The 19124-nt window shown below is 55.5% G+C and overlaps 6 protein-coding genes across 6 annotated transcripts; 2 read left to right on the forward strand and 4 right to left on the reverse strand.

Moving 5' to 3' along the window:
- Nucleotides 1-4834: 4834 nt before the first annotated feature.
- PG997_004284 (uncharacterized protein) lies at nt 4835-7812 on the reverse strand (the record flags this gene model as incomplete). The annotated part of the gene is made up of 5 exons (XM_066808599.1): nt 4835-5922; nt 6084-6367; nt 6474-6749; nt 6960-7386; nt 7533-7812. The coding sequence occupies 5 exons, from the start codon at nt 7810-7812 to the stop codon at nt 4835-4837; spliced, it is 2355 nt and encodes a 784-aa protein (XP_066672217.1).
- Nucleotides 7813-10017: 2205 nt separating this feature from the next.
- Nucleotides 10018-10509, reverse strand: PG997_004285 (uncharacterized protein; the record flags this gene model as incomplete). Its single annotated transcript, XM_066808600.1, has 1 exon — nt 10018-10509. The coding sequence occupies one exon, from the start codon at nt 10507-10509 to the stop codon at nt 10018-10020; it is 492 nt and encodes a 163-aa protein (XP_066672218.1).
- Nucleotides 10510-11323: 814 nt separating this feature from the next.
- On the forward strand, nt 11324-12256 carry PG997_004286 (SYF2 splicing factor-domain-containing protein; the record flags this gene model as incomplete). The annotated part of the gene is made up of 1 exon (XM_066808601.1): nt 11324-12256. The coding sequence occupies one exon, from the start codon at nt 11324-11326 to the stop codon at nt 12254-12256; it is 933 nt and encodes a 310-aa protein (XP_066672219.1).
- A 212-nt stretch (nt 12257-12468) lies between these two features.
- Nucleotides 12469-13411, reverse strand: PG997_004287 (uncharacterized protein; the record flags this gene model as incomplete). The annotated part of the gene is made up of 3 exons (XM_066808602.1): nt 12469-12936; nt 13007-13241; nt 13344-13411. 3 exons carry the CDS (start codon nt 13409-13411, stop codon nt 12469-12471), a joined length of 771 nt encoding a protein of 256 aa, XP_066672220.1.
- Nucleotides 13412-14067: 656 nt separating this feature from the next.
- PG997_004288 (histone acetyltransferase subunit) lies at nt 14068-14886 on the forward strand (the record flags this gene model as incomplete). The annotated part of the gene is made up of 1 exon (XM_066808603.1): nt 14068-14886. The coding sequence occupies one exon, from the start codon at nt 14068-14070 to the stop codon at nt 14884-14886; it is 819 nt and encodes a 272-aa protein (XP_066672221.1).
- A 2498-nt stretch (nt 14887-17384) lies between these two features.
- Nucleotides 17385-18913, reverse strand: PG997_004289 (Pkinase-domain-containing protein; the record flags this gene model as incomplete). The annotated part of the gene is made up of 5 exons (XM_066808604.1): nt 17385-17391; nt 17475-18022; nt 18075-18275; nt 18331-18600; nt 18653-18913. 5 exons carry the CDS (start codon nt 18911-18913, stop codon nt 17385-17387), a joined length of 1287 nt encoding a protein of 428 aa, XP_066672222.1.
- Between the last annotated feature and the right edge of the window lie 211 nt (nt 18914-19124).

Below are 19124 nucleotides of genomic sequence, written 5' to 3' on the forward strand. Positions count from 1 at the left end.
GCCAGCCTATCAGCAGTTGATATCTGCATGTGGCAGAAGCTGATACTATCACTATCAGGCAGCTGAGCCTCCAGCCTCGGCCAATGGCAGCGCTGTCTTGGGCCTAGTGCTGAGGGCATTTTGCTGGTGCTCACTCGCAAACTTTTCTTCTTCTTCCCCTTTGTTACTTACCTACATGTGTCTACAGACGAGGTGTTTCCCTCGGGCTTCTAACCTAACCCATTCCTCGATACGACCGGATTCGCTCCACGGCCCGGGTATGAATTGATGGATATCCCATACCAACCAATACCATACATCCGCAAGCCAAGTACGGATATCCATGCCCACGCCCCGAACCCAGTTGCCAGTTCCGAAACGAGCTCTCGCCCTACCCACCCTTCGAGGCACGTTTCTCGAAGTTTGGCCCTGGATTGGTGACGACGGGTTCATTTAAAACTGCCTTCCGAGGCGGATTCTTCAGTCTGGCCTCATCGTCGGACCCACGGTTTGAAGAGTTTTCTCTTCTTCGCTCTCTGGGTCTGACTTTTCTGCCTGATGCTCTCTAGAGAATGGACCTCTCTCAGCCCTGAACCTTGAGCCTGTAAGCCGGCTCCTTGGCCAGTCCCACCTCCCATTCGTCGTCGATCAAGGCTTCTGGCTTCTGGCTCCTCTCCCCCAAGAGGTGCAACCATAATTAATCTACATAGGCGCTTACCCAGTGCAGTGGGGCGTTACCAGACCGTCACCAGCCCCAATACCGTTAGCTACTAACCGTTTGCTTCTTCACCGTCTTGACGCGAGAGATGGAGAGGGAGAGGGAGGAGAGAGAGAAACCCATGCTGCCAAATATCGATCCGATAGGCCCGCTTCCAAGTCCTGTCATCACGGCCTTCCCGCCCGACGAAATGATCGAGTTGCTTCCTTGGTTGAGTCGCCAGGGTTTTTCTTTCTTCTTCCCTCTTCTGTTTCATCAATCATAGGTGCAGGGCTGTCCTGGATGGGGCACGAAACCGGTTCAGTTGGTGTTTATGTTGCGGGGAATCTTACAACGCAGCATCGTAAACATGTTCAACCGCCTTAAGGGGCTGTGTGGTGTCTAGACCTACAGTATTGTTCATGCACGCAAAGCCAATGCCCATTGGCGCCGGAGTCGCAGAAGAAGTGGTCTTTGGGGGCGCTTGACAGCTGGATCGACGACTGGACCTCGTCCCCTTCCGAAACTTCTAACTCGATTTGGCCATGGCACACTCGCACACCACCTCATCCATGGAGGCTCTGCAGTAGTGTACGGATTTCCCAGTTGTGTACTGCTTGCACAACAAGTACTTATGAATTCATACCTACCTAGCCATGCCCGGTCCAGGTACGTGTATTGCATTTGCGCCAACAGCACCAACCGCTGTTACCCCTCTTTAATTTCGCAACCTGGCTTAACCGCCGGCGCCCCGTTTCTAGACCGTCTATTTGTAAAGGAGAGGGTGACTGGGTGAAGGGCAATATGGCTCCTTCGGGGCCAGCCCAGCACTCGCCGGCGGGCTGGTTTATTGGTTGGCTACACTAGGCCGAGACCGTGGGACAGGACGCCGTTGAAAGCCTATCATCAGTCATCGTCCGGTCGCCAAGGTCAAACGCCGTTACGCCCGGGCTACCGTCCCTTTTCCAAGTCCAGCTTGGTACCCTTTCTCGTATCGTATCCCTTTGCCTGTGTTTTCCTCGCGCAAAGGTTGGTTCGTACAACGGCCGGCTGGCTGGCTGGTACATGGGCCAGTATCTCGTGTACTCCTTTTCGTTTTGTCGGTGTCCCACGTGCATGGTTGCATAGGCTGGAAGATCTTGCTACGGTAGAATACTGCACCTAGGGAATGGATCCCCATGGGTGTGCCGGATGACCAGCCGGCTCCTGGTGATGGGGTCAAAGTGGCACTCGAAACGGGTCAATGATCCAGAACGCAATTGCAACTTTTTTTTTTTTTCGCCCCAATCCTTCTTACAACATACGGTTTTCATGCGTAGTAGAGGTACTAAAGTTTTTGGCTTATGACAGGAAATAAGGGGAGAGACGAGAAGGAAAGAAAAGAAAGAGAGGGAGAGAGAGAAAATATCTGTGACCGACACGCGACGTAGTACATCGCCACTAATACGCAGATATCGAGTACGACAATGCGAGCAGGCGACTGACTGACTTGGCGCAGATTGCGGCATTGCGACATTCGGAAACCCTCGGCCCACGATATCTCTCAGCTGTGGAGCCATCAAGCACGGCAGGCAGCCTTTGAACCTGAACTACGTATTCACGTATATGATGTTACCTGTTGACCTGTTATATGGCACACGCAGTAACTAGCAGCAGCACTTAAGTCACATTGATTGTCGAGGCAGCTAGCAGCTGGCAGCTGGTAGGTAGCTCGAGGTCGTTCCCTCCATTCTTTGTATGTAAAGTATGTAGGTACGTATGGTATGTATGTACACAACGCAAGATAAGAAAAGTTTACGTCGACCGGCAGGATGGATATCCACCCTCCCCACACACCTTACACACTCACAGCCTGTCTTTTTGCTTTCGTCCTGCCGCGCACCCAAAAAATCTATTGGCGAGTGACCAACTCGGACACGAGCAAACCATCATGAAATAAATCCTCGGCAGGCGAGTGTACGGTAGGTCCCCGGACCCCTCCCAGCCTCTCTTCCGTCTGCAGGAACGTGATAGTTCCGACGTCCTTGCGAGTCATGAACCAAATGCTTATCACACCCCCTCCATCAGACCCTGTTCGTCCACCGCGCCAATCAGCATTTTGCTGCCAGCGACTGCCCACCCTCACGTCCATCAGGGTGCTGCGGTTAAGGGTCCGGCGTTTCCAAAATCGGACATTGGGGGATCGTCCTGGTGGTGTGTGGGAGGTCTTGGAGTCGAGATAAACCCCAGGTACTACTTACAGGGTTCTGGTCGGCCGCGGCCTTGACGTGACATTCATTACCTAAACCCGCTCAGTGACATCGAATGGGGACCGGCTGACGGTGTTGGTGTTGGTGTTGGTGTTAGCTATCGATAGCCGCTGTCGTTATTCCATGGCGGTGGCTGTGACGCTCGACACGGCACCTCTTCGTGCGGTGTGTGCTCAAGACAACAGCGGCATACAGGCAGTGACTGCACCTTGCTTGCACCTTGCTTGCACCTCTTCGTTTCGGCTGCCACAACCCGCACCAAGTGCCGTGGGTTTCATGAAGGATCGAACCCGAGATCGGGCCATCATGCGAGTCTCTCATGCACGAGCCCGGCAGTCAGTTTCTGTGCCTGAGACCCCGAGTTCCGATCTTGCTTTGTTGCTTGTCTGGTCCGCATGAAACAATTGTCAGCACCAATAAACAACTGCCTGGATCGCACGAATCAGATGTCTCGGCCAATACACTACGATCTGCTTCGAAACAAGCCGTCACAGACAACACATTTCCTGCAGGTCCCGCTGGAATTAAGCCGAAAAATGACCTCATATGTGTGAACCGACGCTTGATGTCTTGAACTTGGGTGCACGTATGCTGCGGCTATGCAGCATGCGGCGTCGCACAACGGCTGCAGCAGGACACATGTTTTGGCCGACTCGGCGCCACAGATACTACAGTCTTGCCGTCCTCTTTGAGATGCCGTCATTACGTGCGAAATGCTCACCGTACCGCGCCTGAGACCTCCATCGCCGCGGCCTGGAGATAACCATCAGATCTGGTGCCATCACACTGACGAACTGGCCATTCGGGGTGCCCTGGGCGCTCCAGCGAGGTGGCACTTCGAAGTGCCACCAACTGCCGACCCTTCAGCAGTAGAGGGTGGGAGCGAGGCAGCCCGGAGGATACCGAGAGCGCGCATTATTAAGTAATAGCCGGTCTCATTACGTACACAAAACCCCCGACGCCTGCCGGATCTCACGGCCCCGTCCCGGGTGCCAACGGTTTCCCGGTGTTTCCTCCATCTTTTAAGGCTTGGAAACATAGACTTGCAAAGGATGGAGACGGCATGTTCCTGTCGGGGTGTAAACAGAATGACTCGAAACTTGGATTGTTCGCGTTTTGATCTCGCCATTCTTGAGACGTGCAGACTGCAAGGAACCTCTACTTATTACCGCATTGCTGTAAGGATGAACCCTCGCATCGAGTTGGCTCTCAGTTTTAGTTGCCCGCTCCATTTGCCCGAAAGCCCCCTTTTCCCCGGCAAATCTTTCTCTCGACCCAACATAGCTCCCTTTGGGGCCCCATTATTATCTTCGTGGAGAAGGCGCTTCACTTCATGTCGTCGTATGACGATCGGGCGAGAACCGAATATCGAGCCAGCGCGGAGAATCGTTGGGCTTTCCCCAGGCACCAGGGCCTAGACCGCGGATGGGTCGCCCCGATACGTCAACTGCAATTAGAACAGAAGTGAGGCAGACGAAGAAGAGGCCCATGAGAAGCAATGAGAGCAATGATCAATACATGATGCGTACATGTTGTACAAATGGTGATATCATTAAGATACAGTAAGTATACTTCCCAAGGAAGATCGTAATGCGCGATCGAGGCTCACATTATGTCACGAATGCCGGACGCGCGTCGCTCTCGGGGTCGAGCTTTGTGGCGATGCAGGGTGACAGTGATGCCACACGCAGGGCACCATGCGGACCAAGGATGGGAAACCAGGGACGGGACGCAGGACGGGTCAGGAACGGGTGTGATCAAGACAACCAAAACAGAAAAACAGGAGAAAAGGCTCCACAAAGCCGGGACCCGGGGTCGGTAGTCACCCCGCTAGAACCAAGGCGGCCGTTCCTCGGCATAGGTGGCTGTGCGAGAGTGCGCCCGCGCTGGACGCGTCATCGTCCCCCGTTCAGCTGTGGTAATACGTCTGGCGTCGCGGACCCTCCCCATCCGTCTCGGGCTTGCTGATCCCGCCGTCACGGGCTTGTACACGTGGCTGCTCTCGGCCCCGGAGCGGAGTGCTTGCTGCTGCCTGCGGCGTCGTTGCGGCGGCTGGGTCTTGGTGCTGCTGCTGCTCAAGCACAGGGTTTGAATTCAGTGGCCCAAAACTGTGTTCGCTGCTAGTTTCAAGCCAAGAGCGAGGAAAAGTTTGGCCGTTGTTGTTGTATTGTTGCTGTTGCTGTGGTTGTTGCATCGTCTCCGTCGTCGGGGTTGTCGTGAGAGGACTGATGGTGGAGAAACCCGTGTGAGCGCCCGCAGCCTCGGTGGTAGTCACGGGCGAGCCTCCCCTGGACCACGAATATATCGTTGTCGTCGTTGTCGGCGGTGAGCTCCTTGCCGTCTTGTCGTGGTCCATATACTTCGGGGATGGCGGTATCATCATGGACTCCGGCGAGGACAGCGATAAATGAGGCGTCCCGTACTGTCGCCGGTCATGTAGCTCATGCATGCCTTCGCTGCCGGCAAGTTCGACCGGGGTGGCTGGTGAGTAGTAGTACGATGTCGGAGATGGCGATCCGACCGCCCCGAGGCTCGGCACACGGGTAGACGCCGAGATGCGCGCTGCTCCGAGTGAAGAAGCGACAGTGTTGTTGCTGTTAGGAATTCCAGGAGGCACAACCCTAGCCCCAGCCGCTGCTCGGTTCAGTCGCAGTTTCCGTCGCCGCCGGACAACACCCAGGCAGCAGCAGCCCACGATAGAGGCCAGGAGAGCCGCGCCGCCGCAACCGACCGCAATGCCGATGATGGCATTTCTTGCCAAGCCGCCGCCCTGTTGGCTGACGTTGCCTGTTGGAGTGCGTGCTGCGGCCGTGTAGCGCCGCATCATCAAGGTCTTGAGATCGGGCTGATCGAAGCCGTTGCTGGGCGCCGTCTTGGTGGCGCCTCCTTGGGGATTTCCGCCAATTTCGTCGAGAATCAACTGCGGGACGATGTAGGATGTGATATTCTTGCGGTATACGAACCATCTATGTGTGTCCATGACCATCAGTAAGTATTCTATGGCAGTAGTAATCATGTAAGAGGAAGCAATGGCTGCGTAGGTTGATAAATGACACAGAGCTACATGTCAACGGTTGTACGTTCTCCGCCTCGTCGACGTATCGCGACTATCCTCGTCGATGTAAATGACATGCACAGACAATGGTTACAAGACTTACGGGCTTGCATCTGGGTTTGCTCACCCATGTCCAGTCCATGGGTGCCGAATTGATCCCGGGCGTCACACGTCTTCGTGTCCAGCGGGAACGAGCCGCCCATAATCAGCATCTGCGCGCCGTCGATGACGTTGCATGTTAGCGCGTTGTGCGGGTACTGGTTCGTGATGTTGCTGCCGGGTGCCGGGTACATCTTGGTCCACGTAAATGAGGGCAGAGACAGGATGTAGACGTCGTCGAAGCCGGCCTCGTTGTTGGGCAGGAACCCGAGGCCGCCGTAGAGGTAGCTGAGTTGTTTTGTCAACTACTTACTCAACATGGCACTGGAGGGAGGAGTTGTTTGCTCTTCAGCACTGGAACAGGTGGCTGTACCAGATACATATACACACTCACATGTTATAGCTGGATTGGTCTTGTGCCCAAGTAGCCCCCGCGCAAAACCGCCTGCGCATTTCGGGAACGTCGCCGGAAGCGTGCTGGACGTACCACTTCGACGTGCCGATGTTGTAGAGGTGGACCTCGTCCATGGGCTGTCCGACGACGGAGCCGTTTCCCCGGGTCCCGGATGCCGCCAAAATACACCAACATTCCGTTGTCGCTGACCGGGAGGTACTCCATGACGCCTTCTGCTCTTCGGATCCCGTCGTCCGGTCCCGTGGTGTTGCTCCACTGCGCAATCACAAAGGGGTTCGTCAGTGGCGAAGTTCATTCTTGTATACAAGGAGACTCGGGAGGTCAAGGGTCACACAACAAGCAAGCGGCGAGGCTTGGAAGAAACCCTTCGAAACCTACGCGAGAACTATTTGAACTGTGGCAGATGGGAAGACGACGAGGATGAGAACGCAAAGAAGAACCGTGTTATGAATTATATATGCTTACTTCTTTGGTATCCATCGTATACCGAACCAGGCCCGTGGTCGCCGCCCTGGGCCCCTTCCGCCCCCGGGAACCGAGCTATTGCTCAACCAGCCCCCGTAGTAGTATCCTTCCCCGCGCTCCGACACGGAGACGCCTGCGCCGTAGCTGACGGCCCCGCTGATGGAGTTGGGCGGCGCGTGGCCGACAAGCTCCCAGCGGTCGCGGCTGATGTCGTACGCCCACAACGGTGCGGGCGTGTCGACCACCGGCTGCTGCTGGGTGTTGGTGTACTCGCCGCCGAACAGGTAGAACCGCTTCTTGACGTCGTCGCCCCAGAGGACGCCGCCGTGCACGCTGGGTACGCTGCCGTCCTTGGTCAGGTTGGCGTACAGCTGCGGCATGTCGTGCGAGCCGTTGTGGTCGAGGTCGAGATACGATAGGTAGGTGTCTGTTATCATGCCACCCCAAAACCCGACACCGGTAAGTCAAACAGTATCCCGCTAGTCGTTCTGGGAGGTACTTGTATATTTATGATTCCATTAAGGTTATCGGAAAACAGGAAGAAAAGAAAAGGAGGCGGAGCGGGATACTGACTTGTGTAATTCGTCGGATCGTTAGTCAATGGGTCATAGTTGATGAACCCGCCATCGATGTACAGCTTCCGGTCGATGACGGTCGTCTGGTGCCCGAAGCGCCTGCAGAAGCCGGCGACCGGGTCCTGTTGGGCGTGCGCGATAGCGATCGAGCCTGCGACGACGAGGACGAGGAGGAGCATCGTGCAAGATTCCAGCATGTGTAAGGCCTGCCGTATTACTGTGGTGGAGGTGCTTGTCTCTTCCAGACGCACCCGTGAGCATCTCGAAAGCAACAGCATGGTGATGTAGGGCTAGTGACTACGATAGGAAGAGGGATCACTGCTGCCTGCTGACATTTGTATTATTCTGCCTATGAGCTCTCCAGCCACTTGAGATATATGCCACCGGTTTTGCCTGGCCGTGGCACACAGGGTCTGATAGTTTTCTAGTTCCGCTACGACGGTGCATATATGTATGCCATCCTTGGCCGTGTCAGGCGAGTTGAGATGGCCGAGGGTAGCAGACATAAGACGGTACCATGCATGGGAGGAACAGTCATGCAGAAGGGGCGAGGCGCGAAATTCTCTCCGAAGTCGCGACGAATGAAGATCTCTGGGACACGATGTCAAAGACCACGCCCACGCCACACAGCATTCCAGCTACTTGGGCCGCTAGAGATCGGTGCCTCTGTGCGGCACATCCGGCACAACCAACACGCCGTATTCGATGCTGGGTTGCGGCCGCGCTGATTGGGAAAGGGACAGCCGTGTAGCTGCCCGACTATTGCCTCACTATGCTAACAACATTGGACTAGCAGCAAAGGCCATAGCGGGCATGAAAGGCTCTGCTCGTATGTAGATGTAGAGGCACCCAGCCGCAACTATTGGGTGACAGTACGTCGTACGGGGAATGCAAGAAACTTGTAGAACTACTGGTAAGCTGCAGTAGTCCGTCGCATCCCGACAAATCACACCTTGGGCATTATCGGAATCCACGAAATCTCCATCTTTGCAGACGCATAATGTAGTACCTTGAAAGTGAGCATTAGAGTTGGGGCTAACTGACAACACGACTTAACGCGCTTACTGTATGCGACAATGTCTTGGATGCCGTGCTTGTGAAGCATCCCCCTCGGGAGCTTGTATCTTGCTTCTTATGTAGGGCTGAGATGTGCCCGTTATAAGTCCGACTCAAACGCACGGTCTCGGAGGGGAATGTCCGCAGAAGCAATATACCCCCTTTGCTTCTCTTATAAGATGTCCATCGTTGCCAAGCTTGGTTTGGCTTCGATTCATGCACCTGAATATCGACCGATTTCCTGGTATCAGATATGAGACTATTGGTCACGGATAGGCTCGATTCCTAACAGAACCCTCAATATCTGGTTTTGCCTCGTTTTTCTGGGCAGCAATGGAAACTAGATCTTCCGATCACGGCAACGGGAACTTGTTTCCAACCAAATCCTCCCGTGAACTTGATGCTGGTTCGTGTATGATTTTCATCAGATGTGACATGGCCTCTGAGGGACTGTGTAGGCGAAGAGCTTTCAGTATGTCTAAACGCAGTTGCCGAGTGTCCTCTTCTAGGCCTAGGTCTTCGTATGAAACGGAAGGTTCAGCGTCCGGGCTTGCGTTCTCACACAACCCAGGAGACTTGATGATGTTTGCGCATGGTGCCTTTGTTGGCCCAGTATTGATGGACGAGCTTATTATCGTTTGTAAGTCCAACTTGCAGTCAGCCTCATAATCACCAGTAGCGTGCCGGAGTGCTTTTGGAGCGAATGCTATACGGCCACTTCTGACATTTCCTAGAGCTCTCAGAATGGCGGCTACGAACCAGTCGCTGGAACTTTCTGGAATAAAAGGGGCCTCCCCGGGCTGACTTATGAAGGATATGCCATATGGTACGGAAAGCTCCTAATTCAGCAAGCATATGGAGAAAGTGTCGGTGATGCCGCAGTGGATCTTCTGGCCGGGTTCGGATAGCTTTCTGGTATGACATCTCGAAGTCGTGACCATACAGGCTATGGCCAGTAAGTGTGGTATATGCCGCAACGCGTGATGCTCGGGTTTCCTGAACCCCAGGCTGGTCCTTCTCATGGCCGGGTTGCGAAGCGAGGAATAACAAAGCCCTCGAAAGAGCGGTGTCCACATAAGAAGCAACACTTTTGCTCCTCCAACATCCGATTGCCGCAAAGTACATTTGCATCGCCGAGAAGGCTCCACAGGACGCTGCTATGCGCAATCCCATGCCGGCAATATGGGGAGACGTCGAAAGTCTTTCGGATGCTAGTCTGATGGTCACATCATTGAGGAAAGCAAGGGAGTTCCATCAGTTCATTAAGAGGCGCCTTGGGCTCCAGTGTTTGACAACGGTTCGCGATGTTACGACTGCATGCCTCGACCAACTTGCAGCCCCAGGTCTCGCTAGCAAGATCTGGACGACTCTTCTCAACTCAGCCAAGTTTTCACATTTGTCAAGTTGGCGGAGCAAGAGCCCAACATTCACGTCAGCCGCAGCTTTGATGTGTCTTTTTGCCGTTGCATGAGGTATGGTATGCCCATGGCCGTGTCTTCTTGCGCATGCTGGGGAATTCCGTTCCAGCGATGAACATTATGAACACTGACGGCCATTTCCTCGACTGTGGTGCTCGCTGTGCCATCGGTGCGCGATGAGTCCCCCTGGACCCGCTGTCGTGAGCCTTCTTTCAACGATGGGCCCAGCAAGGCGCAAGATATGATATCTAAATCAGACACATGCCACGGGATGTATTCTTTGGCGCTTGCTTTCCGAAACATCTCGCTGTCTCGGTGGTATCGAGACTCGAACTCTTGCACACGTTTGGCTAGAGCTACCTGCTCAAAGTTATGGACTGTTCTCAAACGGTCGGGAACGCCATCAGTGTCGGGGTCGTATTTGCGAACTTGCTCGTTCCCTTCGGCGTCGAGGTCGAGGACAAGACCGGAGAGATCGTAATTCGGGTACGTATTACGCATAGGCACCTGTTGAATCTTCCTAGGCCAGGGGCGTCGGCCTCTGTTCGAAACAGTCCGAGCGTTGACAGGCAAAGACCGAGACAGAGATAGAGATAGAGCTGGAGGTGGAGGTTGAGACTGCAACCGAGACCATATCGACCGCGAAGCCGACAAGGGCCCACAGGTGGGTAGTGGGCGGCTCAATCGTTGCATTTTCGAGACGGAAAAAAGAAACCTCCATCGGGCATGAGATGGCATGCAGAGAAAGGATGCCCAAGGGATTATTCTACAGGCTGCATCGCGACAATTGACAGGAGCAAGAGGGATGATCCCCGATTGGCAGCTGTGGAGTCTGAGACAATAAGCGGGCGTGAAGCGGGCACTATGGGAAAGTTGGAGACCATTCTGCCGCTTCCCCCAGTTTCCCCAGACTATCTCGATTTTAGCCTCGGGAGGCGCGATCTGGTCGCGTGCTAGCATCTTGTCGGAGCAAAAGCAAGAACCAATGGCCATGCACGGGCGGAGCTGTCGGCCGCTTGGTTTTTCCGGCCAGCTGACTGCGCCAAGTACCAGCCCCCACTTTCAGCCACCCAGGCTGAGTTTGACAGGTCCATGGGTACACTGCGTCCAGTACGGGTACATCGTGAACTGTAACTGCCTTCAATCAATTGTTTTCTCCGATACGCCTGACATCACTCTTAATATAAACCAACCAACAACCGACTTTATTTCCGTTCGTCAACCAAGTCTTACCATTCTCGAAGTCTGCAACCGTCTCTAGGCACCCGATTGCAAAACTCAATCTTGATCTCCCAATCACTACACATCCTCCACGATGCCTCCTGCTAAGAAGAGAAAGACGGCAGCTGCCACTGCTGTCCCAGTAGAGGCGGAGGCAGAGGCAACAACAAACCCTTCATCACAGTCGCCAGAACCAACATCGACGGAGAACAATGTCGAGTCAGAACAGCCACAAACAACAGAGGCCGCGGCAGATGCATCACAAACAAATACAGCGGCCACTGCCAACCAGGCCCAGGACCGCATGGCCCGTTTCCGTGCCCTGCAAGCCCGAGCCAAGCAGTCTTCGGACCACAACCTCGCCGAGGCCACCAAGGAATCGCAGCGCCTCGCCTCGGACCCCTCGGCCCTCACGGCCATCCACCGGAAGCGGGACGTCGCGGCCCACAAGCTGCTCAAGGCGGAGACGGAGGAGGCGGGCGACGACTTCGAGCGGAAGCGGGCCTGGGACTGGACGGCCGAGGAGAGCGAGCGCTGGGACAAGCGCGTCAAGAAGAGGGCCGCGGCCCGCGACAATAACGCCTTCCAGGACTACCGCGGCGAGAGCAACAAGGTCTACAAGCGCCAGCTGCAGAATCTCGCTCCCGATATGGAGCGGTACGAGCGTGAAAAGATGGCCGCCATCGAGAAGGCGGCCGCGTCGGGCGGCCTGGACATTGTCGAAACCGAGGACGGCGAGCTGATTGCCGTGGACAAGGACGGCAGCTTCTACTCCACCGCAGACTCGACAAATTTCATCAACAACAAACCCGAAAAGGCGGCCGTCGATCGTCTGGTGGACGATCTGAAGAAGGCCGAGGAGAACAGGCTGAAGAAGAGGAAGGAGCGTATGGCCGAGAACGGGGACGACGGCGATGTCACGTATATCAACGAGAAGAACAAGCAGTTCAACCAGAAGCTCAACCGCTTCTACAACAAGTACACAGCCGAGATCCGGGACAGTTTCGAGAGAGGCACAATGATCTAGGGGTTTGGGTTTAGCTTTTACTAGAGATGGGGTGAATGGCTTTTTTTATACCATTCCGGCGTTTTGTATCGTATGGATACAAGAGGAACAAGGCGTTGCGGCTATGTCTACAGTCTATGAGAGATGCATTTGAATAAATAATTACAGCAGGCTTCACACGCCAACGTCAAAACAAACACCATGCTTTTCCCTCAACCTCTGAGTGGCTTTTCTTACAACATGTTCTTCCTCCATGCTTTCTCCGCCAACTTCTCAATCTCGGGCACTTCGACGGGCCCCCGGACGGACTCGTCCTCGAGCGCCTCCACCACGGCCTCGGCGACGGTCTCGACCTTGAGGGGCTTTGTGCCGGCCGCGCCCATGAAGCCACCCAGAACGCCGCCGGTGACGGTGTTGAACATGGCGCCCACGCCCGTCATGGCGGCCATGCCCATGGTGATGGGCCGCGACGGGTCGTACAGGAAGGGCGGGCGGACGAAGACGCCGCGCATGCGGGGGAAGCGGCTGGCGATGGTGTCCTCGGCCTCGCGCTTGGTGGCGATGTAGCGGGCGGGCAGGACGGGAGCGCCGGCGGCGGCGGAGATGTAGACGAAGGCGCTGGCCTTGGCGTGGTCGGCCTCCCGGGCGAGCGTGATGGCCGAGTCCCGGTTCATGTTCTCGTACGTGAGCTGCTGCTTCGTCTCGGGGGCCGGATGTCCTCGCTCGTGCCCTCCTTGACGTTGCGGTCGATGGGGTTGGCCGGCCGGGAGCCCCCGAGAAAGCGCGCGACAGGCCCGAGATGGGCGACTCTTGGCCCGAGACGACGGCCTTGTAGTCGGCCTCGAGGAGGATGCCCATGCTGTGGATCACGTAGTCGGCGCCCTTGAGCAGCGAGACGTAGGTGGCGGGCCGCAGGATGTCGGCGCGCTCCCAGGTCACTTTATGGGCCCACACCGGCGGCGTTGCAGACGACGTGACGGCGTTCCATTTGGGCTCACCTGACCGACTGAATGCATATTACCGTTAGCATATGGAGTCGGTAAGGTAAGGTAAGGTGGTGCTAGCTTGCCTTATAGATGTGACATTCCAGCCTCTGGCTACGGCGTACTTGCAGATCCGGGACCCGAGAAACCCGTTGCCGCCGCAGACTATGATTCGCTTCGCAGCAGCTGACATGATGCAGAGCGAAGCAGGAATTTACACGATGCCTTTGGGCCGGCTTGAAGCGGCTTTAATGGAGATGGGAAGTAGGTATGTAAGTAGATAGCTAGCTCCCTAGCTCGATCGCTAAGGTTGTGAGAATGTTTGTTGGATGCACAATAGCTTTCTTTCTTTGCCTTTCCAGACGTGAGTTTGGAGGAGAGGGCCAATGCAGCCCGGGATATACAAGTCAGTGGTAGAGCACCTGTAAAATTGTCCAGACCAATTGCATCAATCGACTGCTTCTTTTGAGATCTTCTTGAGGAATAGTCCAGTCGGAAAGTCATGTCATCATCATCACATGTACGAGGCTGAAAGTACGTAAGCCCGCCCATCAATTGATGGAGCTACCTTGGGTTGGGTGCATGTACCTATGTACATAGGCAGGTGGTCTCTAAACAATTGATTGGCCAACTTCAGTCGCTAACGTGCGCAGGCTCCATCGCAGCACGAGCTTCTTTGCAGGGGTCTTTCGCTGGTGCCTGCATGAGGCTGAGGCCAAGCAGAGGACTCAATTGGCAATTCCTCCAGCAACATCCATCGTCTTTCGATCACACTCTTCTTACCCCTTCCCGGTAGGTAGGAGGAAGACAACAGAATCAGCAGCGGCAGCAGCAGCAGCAGCAGCAAACATGGCTCCCGTCAACGCCGGAAAGCGTGTCAAGGGCGTCCAGATCTACCGGCCCTTCGTCTACGGCACGACGGCGAAGCCCTTCAACGACACCGACAACCCCCGACCCGCCGGCGTCCCGCTCGACCACACGCACTCGTGGCAGGTCTTTGTCAAGGGCGTCGAGGACACCGACATCTTCTACTGGCTGCGCCGCGTCCAGTTCAAGCTGCACGAGTCCATCCCGAACCCCATGCGCAGCATCGACGCCGAGACCATCCAGAAGGACAACGCCGGCAAGCCCCCGGCCAAGCAGCAGCGCGCCTTCGTCGTCAACGAGACGGGCTGGGGCGAGTTCGAGATCACCATCAAGCTCTACTACTGCTTGCCCAGCGGCGAAAAGCCGCAGACCCTCTACCACCACCTGCGCCTCCACCCCTACGGCCGCACCGACGAGGAGAAAGAAGCCATGCGCACACAGGGCAATGGCGAGATCAAAGCCTGGACCTACGAGGAGCAGCTCTTCAACGAGCCCTTCGAGGAGTTCTACAAGCTCCTGACCTCGGGCGCCCGCGATAAGGGCAGCGGCACCGGCGGCAAGGGCAAGGGCAAGGGCAAATCCGTCGCGCCCCCGCAGGAAGGCGACGTCAAGGAGCGCAGCGCCATGATACCGCTCGCCAACCGGCCAGGGCAGCCCTTCAGCCGCGAGACGGAGCAGCTTGAGGTCAAGCGCCTTAAGGAGGCCGAGGAGAAGGTTGTCGACATGGTCCGCGCCATGAACAAGGCCATCAAGGCCAAGGAGGAGGAGCTCGCGGCGCTGAAGGCGGCCAATGCCGGCTAGGAGGCCGGCAGCGGATCAGGTCCTATACAGAATGCTGCTGACTACAAGAGACTCACTGGCGATGAACTGCCGCCGCCGTCACTCAAGCGGCTCAGCCTTTCTACGAGACAGGGCAGGCCGTCATCATCATCACCACCATCATCCGGCACAGCCAACCAATCCAACCTCGAGCGCAATCTACAGGAATCCAAATGGATACAGCCTGTCGGATCAAGGATTATAGCCTCTCCTGCTGGCAGTCGTGTAGTTCGACTAGTCGTTAGCGATAAGAGAAAGCTGGCCAAGTTCGAGAGCGACGATAGCGACAGCAGCCACGAGGATGAAGGCGAAGGCGAAGGCGAAGATGAAGAATGAGGCGTGGGAGAGGGCGGTTTGGAGGGCGGAGATTTTGTTTCGTGAGGTGAAAAGGGACCCCAGAATGGGACTACTGCTAAGTAGCTATTGTTGATTTGCTTTGGCGTTCGGGGGAGGAAAGGTTCGTCGCAGCTAGCGACACACGGTTTTTCTTTACTCAGCTCGGACATATTCAGGCCAGTGAGCGATGGAGTTGGCGGCGTCATGGATGCGGTCAGTTAATCAGTTGAGGACTTTCAGTCCACGTCGAAGAATAACACATCTATCCACCTCCTCTCAATACCCAGTGGATGTAGTAGATTCGACAGCGCTTTAGCACCTGTCCGTAAGCACCGGATTTCACTGGAAAGCCATGGATAAGCACCTCTGTTCAACAACCCAATATTCGATTCGTATGTATAATAGTCCAGCTCTGATGCGCACCGAGGCTACGGTAGGCGCCAGAGCCTTTTGTCTATGACTGAACATATAAGCCCTGCCAGTCAGGAACCGACATGCCGCGCATTATTAATTGATCGAGGCTTCATGGTCCGAAATGTGGCGTCATCCAACCCAACCATCCAGACCACCCAAGGGAGTCCAGTCTAGCTCTTTATATAGCCAAACAAATGATCCTCAGACCTGTCTATTTTGACCTGCCCTAGGAAGACTACTATGCGCTCCAAACCCTGCTAGGGAGTGGTCAGAACGATCGAGTGCCGCCGAGCAGCGGGGGAGAGGACTGGCCATATAACCTCTCTCCCTGAGCAGATCCGATTGTTGTGACCATCTTGCTTTCTTCGCGCGCAAATCGCCTTCATATAAAAAAGCATTATCATATCCGCCAACGCCTTCGTATCAACAAGCTCTCGGGGAATATGCGGGACCCTAACAGCAAGATGCAAGCAAACCTAGGACAACAACGGCAGGCAAAAAAGGGGGCTATACCGAGCCCCGGTCTAATATGGGAAATGGGGTATCGTTTTATTCGTCGCTTATTTGGCATGCTTGCGGAATGCAAGCAGCTCGGACAGGCTGCCCAGTGCGCAACCGTGCTTCAGGAAGTCGTGTTGCAGGAGTTCCTCAGCTGATGCGCGGCTCTTGACATCAACGCAGAGACAGACTGATAGGAACGCCTTGAGCTCCTTGCTGAGCTTCTCGGGCTTCTTGAGGCGCGGGGTACCGTTCGTGGCAATCAGATACAGAGCCTTCAGGGGCTCTTCGTTAAGGTAAGGAGGCTCCGACTCGATCATCTCAATGGCCATAATACCCAATGACCAAATGTCGACCTTGGGGCCGTACTCCTTTTGCTTAACAACCTCGGGCGCCATCCAGTAAGGTGTGCCCACCATGGTCGCACGCTTCGACTTGGTTTCAGTAAGCTTGGCGCAGAAACCGAAATCAGCTGTAACACGTTAGTCAAGAGATACTGGGTACTGCCAGATAACGGAGGACACTGACTGATCTTGACATTGCCCCGAGCATCAAGAAGAACGTTGTCACTCTTGATATCACGGTGAATGATTTGCTGTCTGTGGAGATGATCCAAGCCACGGCAGGTCTGTTACAGTTACATATTAGCTTAGTCGCTTTGATGCCTCGTCTTGTTCTGCTTACCTCAAGGCAGATGGTGGAGATCTGCTCCTCGCTAATAACGGGGTTGTTGTCAATAACATCAGTCAGAGCACCACCCTCCATGTACTCCATCACAACCCATAGCTCGGCATTGTTGTTGCGCAGGAAGGCGTCAAGGAAGTTGACAATGTTTCGGTGACGGCTATCCTTCATGACCATAATCTCGTTCACAATAAGCTCTTTGCGGGGCTGGTGGGCAAGATCCATCTGCTTAATGGCAACCTGGGCTCGAGGGCCCTGAGCACGTAGGACGTCGCGTGCAACAGAAGAGACAGCCGTCTCCTTAACCTTGGCCACGTAAACGGAACCAGATGCACCCTGACCAATCTTCTTCTGCTTGGCATATGAAATGTTGGGATCATCCTTGGAAACGACTTCGATAAGCTTCTGCATGACCTCCTTCTCAGACATGGTAGACATCCGCACATCCTGCTTGCGTTCAGTAGCAGGCGGCTTAGCTGTAAGAGCTGCTTCCGCAGCCTTGACGCTGTCGCTCTGCGACTGCTGCTGCTGCGGCTTGGCAGGAACGTTCAGCGGCTTCACAGGGGCAACAGGGCCGGGCAGCTTGGAAGCGCGCCTGGCCTTGACCCTGACCATTGGAACGGGCCTGCGGGGGAGACCCGTTCATGCCATTGGGGTAACGCTGCGCCGAAGGCTGGTCATTTCTTGGAGGCATCCGCTGCTGGCCTGCAGCCGGGTCGCGCAAAGACGACGAGCTTTGCTGCGAAGTAAGCGGCGGTCGCTGCCCAGATGTAGGCGCAGGAGGTGCAGGTCGCTGGGCGCGCAGAGCGCTGGGCTGAGCATTAGACGGCTTAGGTGCAGGAGGAGCAGCACGGCTGGGGTTGTAACGGTCAGAAGATGGACCGCCGTAACCGCCGCCAATCTCCTGTTGCGCCATAGGAACCTTGGTTTTGGGCAAGGAGGCATTGTATTCTTCCAACTCCCGTCGCTCCTGCTCCATTTCTCGTTGCCGTTGCTGTTCGAGCTGCTTTCTTCGCTGCTCTTCCCGCATGGCTTCCGTACTTTGATAGTTGGAGGACATGCTCTGCATCTGCTGCCGCTGCTGTGAAGTCTCCGTTTGGCTCGGTCGAGTAGCATTGGACATGGACTGATTTGGCGTCACCGGCGGGTAGTTGTTTCGCGGCTGCTGCTGCTGTTGCTGCTGCTGCTGCGAAGGCGGCATCGGTCGAGGCGGTGCCACTGAGTTGCCTCCGCCATACCCCATTTGCTGGGCGCCGGGAGGGGGGCGTAGGCGTGAGACCGGGGTACTGTTGAGGGTTGTCCGCACGCTTGGTCAGATCAGAGTAGAAATCGAGAACCTCGAAGACGGCCTGCGGGTTTCTCTCGTAGTCCTCCTTGGTGATGGCCGACGAGTTCAGCAGCTTAGACCACTCCGGCGGCAACCCCACGAACTGACCCGTCTGTGGGTCAAATCCAACGTGTACCGCATGGGGAGAAATTGGTCGGATTGCTCACACCGCCCATCGTTGGACATCGCCCGTACAACACATCGATCCAGTCGTAGAGATCGTCATCGCTCTTGGTCCGAATCTGCAGGGTTCGGATGGAATTTTCGTCATCTCCAGGACTGTTGGATTGGCCATTTGCATGTCTTTTGATCTCGAAAATGGTGCCTGCGGCCTCGACTCTTCCCACATTGACAACGTCCTTGAGAAAGAGGGTATACGATATTTTGCCACCTTCGGTCTTGTGAAAATCCAGAGATTCCTTGCGCAGGATTAGGAACTTTTGCTTCCAAGGTTGAATGAAGTTCCTGCTCTCTTTGACCGAAGCCCACCCCCTCTTTGATCACCGCTACGCCCCCAAGGCCATCAGCGTTGTTGGATCTCTCACGAGCCAGAGGCAGGGAAATGGTCGAGCCAGTGTATGTTGATGTCGCTGAGCGCGGTACCGGAGAGATGGTCATACTGGACATGCTGCCCGGAAGGTTGGTGTTGGGCGTCAGATTGAGCCGCGGGCCCTGTCCTGGTGGTCGCGGGGCCGGGCCAGGGTTCATGAACTGACCCTGCGAGTACATGCTGCTGTTGTTTTGAGCCATGTTAGTCCTTAGCTGCCATTGATAGCAATGTTTATCGCTGTTACTCTAAAGGAACATAGCCGAGAAGGGCTCAAAAGATAGGTTGGTAGATGGATAAGTGGTGAGTGACTGGGTTACGGAAGGCGGATATTGGGTGACCCTAGCGGGTAACAGACGAGGAGTTGGGGGGGCCGAGATGGTGGGCTAGGAGGTGCAGGTGGTAGGAGACAAA

Source organism: Apiospora hydei (assembly GCF_038363865.1).
Source record: "Apiospora hydei strain CBS 114990 chromosome Unknown utg000004l_segment0_segment0, whole genome shotgun sequence".
In the NCBI taxonomy this organism is placed as follows: Eukaryota; Fungi; Ascomycota; class Sordariomycetes; order Amphisphaeriales; family Apiosporaceae; genus Apiospora; species Apiospora hydei.